This window comes from Candoia aspera, chromosome 1 (assembly GCF_035149785.1).
Source record: "Candoia aspera isolate rCanAsp1 chromosome 1, rCanAsp1.hap2, whole genome shotgun sequence".
Taxonomy (NCBI): Eukaryota; Metazoa; Chordata; class Lepidosauria; order Squamata; family Boidae; genus Candoia; species Candoia aspera.
In genome coordinates this window covers 216,363,009-216,377,652 of record NC_086153.1, presented here as the reverse complement: position 1 = coordinate 216,377,652, position 14,644 = coordinate 216,363,009, and the positions used below count along the sequence as shown (strand labels likewise).

The 14,644-nt window shown below is 43.2% G+C and overlaps 1 protein-coding gene across 1 annotated transcript; it reads right to left on the bottom strand.

Annotated features, from left to right (window-relative positions):
- Positions 1–625: 625 nt before the first annotated feature.
- On the bottom strand, positions 626–8,935 carry DBI (diazepam binding inhibitor, acyl-CoA binding protein). Its single transcript, XM_063288729.1, has 4 exons — positions 8,764–8,935; positions 7,659–7,776; positions 2,146–2,208; positions 626–884 (listed from the first exon to the last, which is right to left on the bottom strand). The coding sequence occupies exons 1-4, from the start codon at positions 8,770–8,772 to the stop codon at positions 808–810; spliced, it is 267 nt and encodes an 88-aa protein (XP_063144799.1). The 5' UTR covers positions 8,773–8,935; the 3' UTR covers positions 626–807.
- Positions 8,936–14,644: the final 5,709 nt, after the last annotated feature.

Below are 14,644 nucleotides of genomic sequence, written 5' to 3'. Positions count from 1 at the left end.
TACGATAAATTATAATGGTCACCCTACTTAGCAGTGGCTGTGCAAATTAACAGGTATGGCTAACAAACCTGTACAGCATGTTGCACAACCCATGCTCCTTTCTATGGCTTGGACCTGGTTTGCAGGCCATTCTAAACAAACCATGCATGGAAAAATCGACAGTTAATCATCCTGTTTGCAGACGAATCAGCAGATGCAAATCTGCTTGTCAGTAATTGTGTTTTCATATGGTTTTAGGGTTACATACTAACATGGTAATCGCCATTAGATAGTCTCAGATCTAGAAGGTGATCTTAATTGGAGTTATGAAGCAGTCTGCCTAACTGGATGGTAGACTGGCTAAGCTTTAATGTTGCTGAGTTGCTAGAACAGCCTACACACCAGGACATGAACATCCAAAGGCAGAAACAGACATTCAGGGGGCTAACTCATGGAATACACCAAGCTAAAATGTGGTTTGCTTATTTGTGAATAAGCATATGATGTGAACCCAACCATCTGTAGCTTCTCCAGTGAACCACAGTTAAACAAACCTCACCTCCACATGTTACTATGCATACAGCCACGGAAGCTTTTTGGCAATGGAAAATTCATGCTTAGGTCTTTACCGAGGAACAAGCAGAAGAAGCTGTCACTACCAATCAGTTGAACACTGACTGACTGGGTATTTTTATTCTATGAACTGTTAGAAGGAAATTTACACAGCTATTAATTCAGAAGTGGCAAACTTTTGGCACTGTAGTACTGTGTACTATACAGTTTAGGTATCCACACTGTTAGTAAAGCATATTTCCATTCAGCAGGAGTTCACTGCATTCCGTATTTCTCCTTCAGCTCATTAACTTTTGCTATATATGCTTTCATGGCATCTTCTTTGGACATACCTGAAAAGAAAAAGATTTTGCTGGTTGAGCAGAAATACAGTATGAAAGTATTGGCAATTCCTGTTTATCTTCTACCCCAATTTCTCCCTTTGGCAGCAAGCTTAAAGTGTACTCATGTCTTAAGACAGCCTAATTGGGGAATTGTTGTGTAAGTAATGGCTCTAGTGTGCCAATTTGTTGCATAAAGATAAATGACTTATTCTTTTTGCCTATGAAGAAACAGTGATGGCCATTGCAATTGTAACCTGAAATTACACAGAAGACTGACAAAACCTGTTGTGAAAAAGTTTGAATCTGGATGTACTCCACTTCACGCCTATCACTGCATCTTTTGACAACAGACTTTCTGTCCACAAAGTGACAGTACTAGATATTGGCAAGGATTTTTTTTTTTGCCATAGAAACTATGGGCTTAATGAGGCAGAAAACTAATACTGTAAAGTCAACAATATTTACTCTACAGATTAAGTGATACCAATATAGTTTAAATACAACCAGGATGCATGCAAGTTTCCTTTATGAGAAATCATCAAGATCAAAAGACTGCTGCATGGCTTTCAGAACTGTATCAGTTAAAAGCTCTCTGCAAAGCCTCCATTTTCCCCCCTGTAAACTTCCAGGGAAAAATGTTCAGTAGTCAATTAGAAGAATAGCAAGTATACTAATACGTTATCTTATGCTGAGCACTGTGCATTTAATAGGACTCTTGCTCCTAGCTTATAGCCTTATGGTTAATGATGCTGAGACTTAATTTAAGCCATAACTTTCAGTAAATAACCAAGGCATTTCTTCAGTTCAGTTTACCTGGGAATCCAGATCAACTAACCGAATGTTCAGATTCTTATGATTTTCAAGCTCTGGTGTAGAAGCCTAGGTGATTTTCCTATGTAGAACTATCAATATTGAAATAAGACTTTGCCTAGAGAGCAACTGCCCAAAGTCCCTCTTTTGGGGGAGATGGGTGGTAACAAAATTTGAGTAATAAATAATAAAATAAATAAACATCAGCTAATGTAATGGATTTCTTATCCTTCTACTTCTTCAAGAATTTTAGACTGGCACTGAACTTCAATGACTCCCTTGTGCAAATGAAGCATGTGCTAAGGTTAACTGCCTTTAATGCCACCAATAAATAATCTGTAAGAACTCAGAGGTGACATTCTTTCCATTTGCAGGCTGAAGATTTGTTTGAGATGTTAGAATTGGTACTTCTAAGTTTTGAGTCACATTTGTCACTTCATTTGTCTTTGCCAAGGCCTACCTTTTAAAGCACTCCAGGCATCCCACTTGGCTTTGCCTTTGAAGTCAAGCATTCCAGGGCGCTCTGAAATAAAACATTTCACATGGTTCTTAGGTGTGCTTGTAGTACAAATCACAGCTATGACCAGAAAAAATGATTTCCTAAAATCATTTGGAATCAGGCAGTTTTGAAATAAAAATGCAAGGCTCTTCTGATTCTATTTTATATGCTAAATTAAGAGCTTATAAATTTAGTCTTACTTACTAAGAGACTAGAAGCATATTCTTTATAAATAGACAATAATGAGTAGCTACAACATTTTAAGTGTTTGATTGCAGTAGAATGGACAAGATCTTGTGGTGTGCTGAAAAAATTCTAGATGTTCTAACTTAAATTAACATCCTGGCAGTGTGGGACCATTACTATTTAGTGATCCATGACATTTACTAGAAAACCACGAAAGAATTGCTACTGATAACTTTTTCTGCCCAATCAACATAGTGTAGTTGTTGCTATGTCAGAGTACTACTTGTCAAACAGTTTTCTTATACAGCCTGAAAACCAGCTACCATTATTCAGTATGTGAAGCTGAGCATGGTCTCCACTACAATGGAGACTTTGACATACATATGAACAAACTTTGCTTGCATCATTCAGTTTAGCATGCCTATCTATGTGCACACTCATGCATAGGTAAGATTCCTCTCCTGCAAATTAGGTTACAAGGATTTGAAAACATGTTCTATACTGCATTAAAAGGTACACTGGGTGTGAAATGGTGGAGTATAAACCCATCTTTAAAAACAAACTTTTAACTCCACAAGAAACCACTTGCCTTTCATACTCAAGTTATATCACTTACAAATTTGTTCCTGAATTTTCCAGAGTAACATTGGTAGCAACCAGCTGCTCACCTGTGATTTACCTCTGATTCACTGCTACATATTTTAGCTGTTAATTATCAACAGGGCACTTTTATATAAATGGGTTCTGTTTGGTATAGCCTTTATTAACCTGCAGGAGGGGCTCACCTGAAGGTACCACCCAATTTCAGAAGCTTTCCAGGTACACAAAGCAAGGATTTTTGTACCACTCATCACAAGCTAGAGGGAAACAGTCCCTTGAGTCTGGCACTCGGCCACTTCTGGCTTCATTTAGGAAAAAACGCATGGCTCACCTCTTCAACTAGGTTTCCTGAATGTTTATAACAGTATTTTGTGAATTCTAAGTTTACATTAATGACCGTACCTTGAGTCCTGTCAATACACTGCTCCTAGCTCCTAGTTGAGAGGATGCAGACAACAGTATGTTGGCTTGAAAGATAGTCTGTAGATTAAAGATTTTAGCTTGTGCTGAATATCATGAGCATGCTTGGGGTAAAATTGGGCTTTGGGTGCAGTTATGGCATACTGGCCAAACTATACCAATGCTTACCAGTACTGTGTCCCATAGGTCAATATCCATGAGCCCACCTGGTGAAACTAGATTTACTTAGCTTCCTGTTCTCTTATATTATATGCAGAGGCAGGATATAATTTATTTTGCTCAATGCTTCCTACTTTTTCTACACTTTACACAGTGTTGCTTATCCCAAAGTATGATGGCTATGTATGTACATAGCTTTAATTATTTGCTTTATTTTATATATGCTTGCTTCCCTTCCCAGTAGATAGAACAGCAAGATATAAAGTACATAAATACATGAGGACATATACCCAATATTTTTTTTTTGCATTTGGTTCTAGCAAGTAGCTCTTTTATTAATGAAACATAGAAACAGATTCCATTCTGAAAATATTCACATGAAAGCCCCATTTTCTTTTAGAGAAGAGGTCATGCTCTTTATCATACTGCATATTACTTGTAATTACTGTACAAGTAATTGTTTTATGGTGTATTTCAAGAATTCAAATAATCTGACCTATAGTCCTGGGATCCTCAGAGCCATTGTGAGGACAAAAGATGGCACCCATATTCTAGAGAACCTCAGTGGAACTTTCTGGCCATGTTTGCATGTTTACTCGGAGCAGAAAAACTTAACCAGTGAGAATGCACAGAGTGCCACTTTTAACCCTTTGCTGTGCTTGCTTTATCCAAGACTCTAGACTCATTATGTTGTTTGAATTCAAAATGAAGGCAGGTAGTCCTTGACTTATGATCACAATAGGGACTGGAAATTTTGTTAAGTGGTGCAGTCGTTAAGTGAGGCATCATGTGACCACACCCAATTTTCCAAATTGTTTGCTGTGGTCATTAAGTGAATCAGATGGTTCCCCATTGATTCTGCTTGTCAGAAGCTGTCTGGGAAGGTTGCAAACGGCAATCATGTGACCTTGTGATGCTGCAACTGTTGTAAATACATGCTGGTTGTCAAGCACCTGAATTTTGATCATGTGACTGCAGGGACACTGCAATAGTTGTAAGTGCGAGGACCAGTTATAAGTCAGTTTTTCAGTGCCATCATAATTTCAAATGGTTGTAAGTCGAGGACCATCTGTAGTGTTTTAGATTCCTGATTAACCCCAACAGTGTATTCATCAATACACCTAAAGTATAATATCCAAGTGAAAGGGATCTAAGATGGCACCCATTCTGAATGATACACTGAGTCTGAAACCCTGGTAAAACTAAGCATGTGGATGGTTGAAAATAGTGCTGTGCACATTCATACAACCTAAAGTTTTCCTTTTAGCATGCTGTTCTGTGAACATGGTCTCTGACTGGCTCTCAGTGAATGGCATGTGCCTTTGCCTAGTGAGATGGTTATCTGAGCAGAACAGCCTCCCTTTTCTTGACAGTCTGCCATTTATTATTATTATTAATTTTTTTGGGCACTATTTGTTCCAATGGGGCCAGCAAAACAAAAGACACAGAGCTTTTCTACTTATCTCACATGAAATATATTTTGGAGACCCATTCCAGGCCTAAACTTTTGGTCTAAGCTACAAAAACAGTGTGGTGTCATCCAACCAATCTACCACTTTAATTCTCAAAGTTGGCAATGAGACTGTCTGAAAAAATCCTCTGCTTGCAAGGAAGAATGGATGACCTTGAGCTGGCGGCACCAACCCAGAGAAAAACTGAGCACCTGTCCCAGCATTGCCCAGCCAAGAGTTTCACTTCCCCCTCAAATGTCCAACAGTATCAGTACTGTTGTATTAGGGGAGAGGTTTCCATGTCACCTCTTTTTGATATCCAAGTTGCCCTTATGCTTCCTTTCTTATACGAGTTACAAAATTATCTGAAACTGTAACAAACATCTAAATATAAAGTAGGAACAGTATTTCAAACAAACTCAATTTTGGGTCAGTTACTCAACAGCCCAAATCTTCAAGTAGGTTAGCAGATAATCGCAGGCAGTGACTGAAACAATTTATGACACAATGAGTAAGAATTGCCTCCAGGCTTAATTCTCATGATTAACACAAGTGTATTCTCATGATTTTTAAATAGGACTATTAGACTGCCAGTTTCTTTCCAAGAAGACTTACCTTTCTCACACAGGAGATCTTGAAGCAAAGGCACGGGAATCTGGTACCATTTACATAAATCAGACCGCAACTAACACAATCACCTGCCATTGGCTATGCTGATTGGGGAAGATGGCTTATAAAAGGCAAGATACCTGGTTGCTTATTCCAGTTTAATGGTTTTATGAAATAGATGCTTATGGCTCATTTAACCCAACTTGATTTGTGTTTAGATAATCTCCCCATAACATACAATTATCCAGGTCTGTATTAGAAGCTTTAGTTAATTATAAGGTATTAATTGGATGTTATCCCCAGTAAATATTTTTCCCATCTTCCATCAGGGCACCAGATTATATTCTTCTTAAAATATAAAGCTAAGTATGGTGGTTTAAAACAAAACTTATATTTGCTAACACTAATCTGTTACAACAAGTTCTGTTGCAACTAAAATCAAACTTCTGATATTTTGGTCTCAGTTTCCTGGCAATCACAGAATCAAACACTTCATGTACTAACATGGCAAGGCTTCTATAATCTATTTCTTATATCACAATTCATGCAAAGTACACGCTAAGGAAAAACAAGATGCTGCTTATAATTTTTCAATTTAACTCCCATTCTATAAAAGAAAGCTCTACGGAAATGAAGGCTGCATAGCCACCATCATTTCAGAAGCTGAAACTGCAATTCCCACAACTCCTGTTGTGGAGCAGTTCCATGATATGTGCTAAGATTCTTGGTCTAGTCATTTTAATTCATCCGAATAAGCAGTAGAAACCTCAAGTGTGGCGGTCCTTGCAGTTGTGCCCAAGTCACTTAGACAGTGTGTCAGCTAAATGCTTTTGCCAATGAGGCCGACTTCTTAGTTTTGTAATGCTTGAATTCCTATCTTTGATTGTCTATCTTGCTTGGAACATGGAATCTTTCCAAGGATCAAAAGATACTAGGTCTGAGTGTAGAATATTCCTTAAGGCACTAACCACAAGGTCCACCATCTTGGTCTCTATTGCTTTATGAGAATTAGCTAAAATGAGTAGACCAAAAATCCTAAGATGCACTGTAGTATCGCACTGTTTGCAACCTCATACAGATTCTCAGAAGCAGCATAGAAGCATATTGGCCAGGAAATTCTGGAAGCCGTTGTCCCAGGACATCTAAAGAGAGAGGTGGCTACCTTGAACACTACCAGGCACTGTGTCAAAGAGCCACTGCAATAGCTGTGACCAGAAATGCTACAGCAACAGTTCGGCCTAAGGTGCTGGATTAGAAACCTGGAGATTGTGAGTTCTAGTCTCGCTTTAGGCATGAAAGTTGGATGAGTGACTTTGGGCCAGTCCCTCTCTCTCAGCCCAATCTCCTTCACAGGGTTGTTGCAAGGAAAATAATAGTCTGGAACATTATGTACACTATTCTGAGTCGCACAAAATAAAGGCAGGATGTAAATCTAATAATAGGCAGATTTAACATCAAATGAGCCCATTTTAACAGCTATGTTATAGTTGTGGCTATATCACACATGGTACAGTGCTGGCGTGTGGGACTGGGAGAAGCAGGTTCAAGTCCCTGCTTGATCAAAGACTCTTCAAGGTCTTCGAGACAAGATGGAACATAAATCAAGCACAATTTAAATATGACTGGGAATATATTTCACCAAAAAATTAATTTTAATATTTTGGGGAGTTATGAGTCATTGAGGGTTCATTTTAGTACTGTCAGGAATAATGATCTTATAGGCATATTAAAGTGGTGCTTGCCTGTGCCGGTAGCTTATCTCTGACCAAATAAGGAGTTTTCAACCTGGAAGTCAAGCTGAACTATTGGCAAGACTGTCACGAATAGAACCTATTATGTATTCACTTTAATATTTAAGTGTGTAGCTAAATAAACCAGGTTTTGACTTCACCCCAATATTCATCTGTAGTTTGAGTATACAGGATTTATGGAAATAGTTCTGTTCACATCAATTCTGAAAAGTCTTTGCTTAAGCAAGGAGGCTGTATTCCCAGATTTTATTCATCTGAGATGCTGAACCCTTGAACTGATATAGTCACTAGTTCTTACCTGTATTTACATCTCCAACTGTAACTTGCTTGAAATAGCTGTAGACATCCAGCATTTCCTGATCTGTCGGCTGTGTCTTCAGTTTCTTAACTTCTTCAGCAGCTTTATCAAACTCTGCCTATTTCAGGAGTGGCAGTAAGAAAATACGTTTACTGCTCCCACTGTTGAAAGTTGACAATTCTTGATTGATTGTAAGTAATACAAGGACTGTAATTTTTAAAGTGTTCTTCAGTTTTACCTAATTACAGCACATTTAATAGATTGCAAGTTTCAACTTGAATTATGGGATGCATGCATATTGAATTCTAATTTCAACCTTGATACAGACATGAGTATTTAGTTGAACAAAGACTACAGAGATCAAATGTGTGATATGGATTGCAAAATGTTGTGAAATCAATTTCCAACACTTGGCAGCTGAGCAGCTTTCAAAACTGTAATTTGGCCTACTACTTACATCACACAATTTCTTTATGGGCTATTAGTTTCTACAAGTCACTTCCATAGAAAGTTGTCAAGTATAAGTGGCTACACTAGCAAACGCCAACTGCTTCAGCATTCAACTGTAGCCACAATTAGCAATTGTTACATCCATGCACTGGAAACAAAAGACTTATTTGCCTCCCGCCCCCACCCGCAAGAAATCAGAAGCTGCTTTATTATAAGGGTGGGGGAGGGGAAAATAAATATTTTGTGTTTTTGAACACACTTTCGCTATCAGCAAAAACTTAAGGTCCGTCCCTGAATATGCTTTCTCAGAAGCCTCGTCGGCTGAACAAATATCACTCCTGTATTCACTGCAAGCTTCCGAAAAAGAAGGGACTAGCCCCTTGCCAAGAACACTGCAGGGACTAGTCCCGACGGCTTTGCTAGGGGACGTCGCGCGCGATACAAAATGGAAGAATTAGTTGGACGATGAGGCTTAGCTCAGCGCGAATTCTCTGGCGACGAAAGGAAAAGAAGGAAGGAAGGAAGGCGGAAGCCCAGAACGCATGGCACCCACGTCCGTATTCCCTCCCACTATGCAAGACAAAAGACCGTCTAATTCAAGAGAGAGAGAGAAAGACGCTTTTGTCTTTTCGCTACAGGGGGTATTAGAACTCACCTGCGTCATAATGGCAAGATACCCCAGCGATCTTCAGCAGGACCGAAGAACCGCCAAACTACCGAGAACACACTTCCCTTTCACGCTCCTTTGCCAGCGCCACTATTTCACTCATCGACCCAGTTAATGCCGACCAATCACAGGGGAAGGGCGGAGAACCCCGAGTTTTCGTTCAATCACGTTTCCCTAAAGGAACTGATCGACGGGGTCGCTAGAGATCTAACTAACTGAAGACTGGCGAGTGAACCTCACGTCCGGTTGCTGAGGGTAGTTTGGAGACTCCCTCTCGTGTAAGTCGAGGTTGGATAGAAGAGGACAAAATCCTGTTTTTATAAACAGAATAAAATATTAAAGTAAAAAGGATCCTCTAGTCCTGGTGAGGTTTCTTAGTAGTAATACAGTCTGTCGTTGTCTTTTTCAGAAACTTCCCCCTTTGCCTGCAGTTTCTAAGATTTCTGGGGCACATCCTTGCAAATATTAATCAAGTCCAATCCTGCTTAGCTTTCTTAGGCTCAGCTGAGCTGGCTAGGCCCAGTCTGGCTATATCAATCAGCTGTACAGCTGGGGCTGGACTTCAAGACCCTACAATAGCAGAGAGGGTGACAAAGGCTTGTTCAGTAGACGCAGGTGTCAGAGCAGCACAGTGTGCCCAGCTTTGCCACTGCTATCTTACCCATTTTCAAGCATGATTTCTTTTTCTGCAACAAATCAGGCATGGCTTTCAAATCCATTTAATACTGGGCCTGCCAAAGTGACCCCCATTTTCTTTTTTTGTAGTTATGGTGGTGCTAGAACTTAAGTCAGTGCAAAATGTGAAATGGTTTGATGAAAGGGCATACAGTATAAGGGTCCCATCTCATCATTAAAGGCAAAAAGAAGGTATGCCAAAGGTGGATTTATGATTTTCAGGGTTCCCTGGCCCTAGTGCTGGTGGCAGCATTGGGTAAAACTCTTTAGGGGCTTTGGCCCATATGCTTGGTGGACTTTGGGACAGCTGGGTAGTGGGCGCCGTGGAGTCTAGGATTAAAAACTGGCCATCTCTCCCCAGCCACACTAGATATGACCGGGGCTATTAGGATCCCTCCAGGGTGAGTGGCGCACTCCCTCTCAGGTGTGAGAGACGTGGGAGGGAGTATGGATTCAGATGCAGTGTGTGAGGATGCTCACCCCCTGAGTGAGAGGCAGGGGGTGAGGAGGAGTGGATGGAGTGCCCCTCCTGTTGACCAGTGAGGGAGGCCGAGGGGGGCACAGTGAGTGAGTGTGTGGGTGGTTGGGCTCTGACAGTGCCGAGAGCGTGAGCTGGTGCACTGGAAGGGCCCACCATCACCTTGTGACTGAGATTGTGTGAGTTGTATGAATGAATGGAGGGATCCCTATTTTTAACCAGGGATCTTAGGAGTCCAAGACTGGGGGCTAATGGACTTGGAGGCTCTGAGGGTTATAGGGCAGGGCAGGTTATCAAGGTGGTGACAGGCCGGGGATGCAACGATGGGAGCTGGAGGGCAGGCCATTTCTGGGGAAGATGCCCCCAGTGTTTACTACCTGTGGTGTGTTCCGGCCCTCCGTGCTCAGACTCAGGTCCTGGACAGCAAACTTGTGGGGTCCCTGATCTCCAGATGCTGCTTCTTAACACCAGGTCAGTTAACAACAAGCCCCCCCTCATATGTGATTTAATCAGGGAAGAAGGGGCAGACCTGGCATGTATTACTGAAACCTGGCTGGGCCTGGAAGCAGGCATGCCTCTTTTGGAGATGTGCCTGGTCAGGTTTCAAGTATGGCACCAGCCGAGACCTCAGGGCATGGGAGGAGGGGTGGCTGTTGTCACCCAGGAATCTCTAGTGGCCTTCAGGGGCTCTGCTCCACAAGTGGCTGGGTGTGAGACCCTGTTTTTCAAGTTGGGCTTCTGAGAACAGTTGGGAGATTTGCTACGGTACCAGCCCCCCTGCTGCATAGCAACCTCCCTGCCTGAGCTACTGGAGGCTGTCTCGGGGCTGGCGGTGGAGTTCCCCAGGCTTATGGTTCTGGGGGACTTCAACCTGCTGCCCCTGGGGCGGGCCTTGGAAGAGGCTTGGGAGTTCATGGCCACCATGGTGGCCATGGGCCTGTCTCAGATTATTTGGGACCCAACTTGGGACAGTGGCCTCACACCAGATACAGTTTTCTTGTCTGAGCAGTGGCAACGTGATCTGAGGGGAGAGTTACAGCTATCCCCTTTGTCATGGTCAGATCACGCCCTGGTGACCTTGAGATTTTCTTATGCTGCCCCTCTCTGCAGGAAGGCAGGACCCATTTGATTGGTCTGCCCTTGGCGACTGATGGACCTGGCAGGGTTTCAGAGGGAGCTGGGGGTCATACCTGAGGCCCTGCTGCATGGTCCAGTGGAGGCCCTGGCAGCTGCCTGGAATAGGGAGGCCACCGGGGCCTTGGACAGGATTGCACCTGTGCAGCCTCTCTTGTTCCATCGAACCTGACACTCCCTGTGGTTTATGGAATTGCTGAGGGTTCTGAAGAGGATCAAGAGATGTCTGGAGCACCACTGGAGGAAGACAAAGACTGAACCTGACCAAACACAAGTTAGAGCCGCTATTAAGGCCTACCTTGTGGTGGTAAGAGCAGGGAAACTTCAATACTTCTCCGCTCTTATTGCATCCATGGAATGCTGCCTGGCGGCCCTGTTTAAGATCACCCAATCCTTTTTGGGGAAAGGGGATTCAGAAATCCATCTACAGGGCTGTGCTGAGGAGTTTTCTATGCATCTGCAGGATAAAATTGCTCAGATCCGCTCCATGTTGGACTCTGAGCGTGGGACAGGGTCTGTGGAGATGCCTGGGGAAGATACTTACCCAGTTATCTGGGAACAGTTCAATCCTGTTGGGCCTGAGGAAGTGGACAGGATCCCCTGGACTGTAAATGCCACCACTTGCCAGTTAGATCCATGTTCCTTCTGGCTAGTGAAGGCAGCATGGGAGGTGATGTGTGGTTGGGTCCAGACGATGGTAAACACATCCTTGAGAGAGGGGGTGTTTCTGGCAGTCTTAAAGGAAGTGCTGGTGTGCCCCCTCCTCAAGAAGCCATTGCTGGACCCTACTGTACTGGACAATTTTTGTCCTGTCTCCCACCTCCCCTTTTTGGGGAAGTTGGTTGAGAAGGTGGTGGCACTGCAACTCCAGAGGATGCTGGATGAAACGGATTATCTAGACCCCTTTCAGTCAGGTTTCAGGCCTGGTTATGGGATGGAAATGGCATTGGTTGCACTTATGGATGATCCCTGGCAGGAGCGGGATGGGGGCAGTGCATCCATCCTGGCTCTTCTTGACCTCTCAGTGGCTTTCAATACCATCGACCATGGTGTCCTTTTGGGTTGGCTCAGGGAGTTGGGGGTGGGCGGCATGATTTTGCACTGGTTCACCTCCTTCCTCCAGGGCTGGTCCCAATCAGTGTTGATAGGGAGCGAGAGATCCAGCCCATGGCCCCTTCTCTGTGGGGTACTGCAGGGCTCAGTACTCTCTCCGCTCCTTTTTAACATCTACATGAAACTGCTGGGCGAGATCATCCGTCACCACGGGAAGAGGTATCATACCCAATTATACATCTCCATCCCAGGATAAGTAAGTGATGCCGTGACCTCCCTCTCCCAGTGCCTGGGGGCTATGGGGGCCTGGATGGGGAACAACAGGCTTTGGCTGAACCCTGGTAAGACAGAGTGGCTGTGGATTAATGGTTCCTCGGTATCTGGGAAATTGTCATCTTTGGTTCTGGATGGGGTTACACTGCCCCAGACAGACCTGGTGTGTAATTTGGGGGTCCTCCTGGACTCACAACTCCTTCTCGAAGAGCAGGTGGCAGTAGTGGCCAGGAGGGCCTTTGCTCAACTTCGGGTTGTGTGCCAGTTATGCCCTTTCCTGGATTGAGAGGCCCTTCAAACAGTCACTCATGCCCTGGTCATCTCCCATATTTTGTTGTTTATTCGTTTAGTCACTTCTGACACTTCGTGACTTCATGGACCAGCCCACGCCAGAGCTTCCTGTCAGTCAACACCCCCACCTCCCTCAGGGATGAGTCCGTCACCTCTAGAATATCATCCATCCACCTTGCCCTTGGTCAGCCCCTCTTCCTTTTGCCTTCCACCCTCCCTAGCATCAGCATCTTCTCCAGGGTGTCCTGTCTTCTCATTATGTGGCCAAAGTATTTCAGTTTTGCCTTTAATGTCATTCCTTCAAGTGAGCAGTCTGGCTTTATTTCCTGGAGGATGGACTGGTTTGATCTTCTTGCAGTCCAAGGCACTCTCAGAATTTTCCTCCAACACCACAGTTCAAAAGCATCTATCTTCCTTCTCTCAGCCTTCCTTATGGTCCAGCTCTCGCAGCCATATGTTACTACAGGGAACACCATTGCTTTAACTATGCGGACCTTTGTTGTCAGTGTGATGTCTCTGCTCTTGACTATTTTATCGAGATTTGTCATTGCTCTTCTCCCAAGGATTAAGTGTCTTCTGATTTTCTGACTGCAGTCAGCATCTGCAGTAATCTTTGCACCTAGAAATACAAAGTCTTTCACTGCTCCTACATTTTCTCCCTCTATTTGCCAGTTATCAATCAAGCGGGTTGCCATAATCTTGGTTTTTTTGAGGTTTAGCTGCAAGCCAGCTTTTGCACTTTCTTCTTTCACCTTCATCATAAGGCTCCTCAGTTCCTCTTCGCTTTCAGCCATCAAAGTGGGATCTTCTGCATATCTGAGATTGTTAATGTTTCCTCCAGCGATTTTAACTCCAGCCTTGGATTCCTCAAGCCCAGCATGTTGCATGATGTGTTCTGCGTACAAGTTGAATAGGTAGGGTGAGAGAATACAGCCCTGCCGTACACCTTTCCCAATCTTAAACCAGTCCGTTGTTCCGTGGTCTGTTCTTACTGTTGCTACTTGGTCATTATACAGATTCTTCAGGAGGCATACAAGATGACTTGGTATCCCCATACCACTAAGAGCTTGCCACAATTTGTTATGGTCCACACAGTCAAAGGCTTTAGAATAGTCAATAAAACAGAAATAGATGTTTTTCTGAAACTTCCTGGCTTTTTCCATTATCCATCGGATATTGGCAATTTGGTCCCTAGTTCCTCTGCCTTTTCTATACCCAGCTTGTACATATGGCAATTCTCGCTCCATGAATTGCTGAAGTCTACCTTGCAGGATCTTGAGCATTACCTTACTGGCATGTGAGATGAGTGCCACTGTTCGATAGTTTGAACATTATTTAGTGTTCCCCTTTTTTGGTATGGGGATATAAGTTGATTTTTTCCAATCTGATGGCCATTCTTGTGTTTTCCAAATTTGCTGGCATATAGCATGCATTACCTTGACAGCATCATCTTGCAAGATTTTGAACAGTTCAGCTGGGATGCCGTCGTCTCCTGCTGCCTTGTTATTAGCAATGCTTCTTAAGGCCCATTCAACCTCACTCTTCAGGATGTCTGGCTCTAGCTCACTGACCACACCGTCAAAGCTATCCCCAATATTGTTATCCTTCCTATACAGGTCTTCTGTATATTCTTGCCACCTTTTCTTGATCTCTTCTTCTTCTGTTAGGTCCTTGCCATCTTTGTTTTTGATCATGCCCATTTTGGCCTGGAATTTACCTCCAATGTTTCTAATTTTCTGGAAGAGGTCTCTTGTCCTTCCTATTCTATTGTCTTCTTCCACTTCCGCGCATTGCTTCTTTCAAAATAATTCCTTATCTCTTCTGGCTAACCTCTGGAATTTTGCATTTCGTTGGGCATATCTCCCCCTATCACTGTTGCCTTTTGCTTTCCTTCTTTCTTGGGCTACTTCTAGTGTCTCAGCAGACAGCCACTTTGCCTTCTTGGTTTTCTCTTTCTTTGGGATG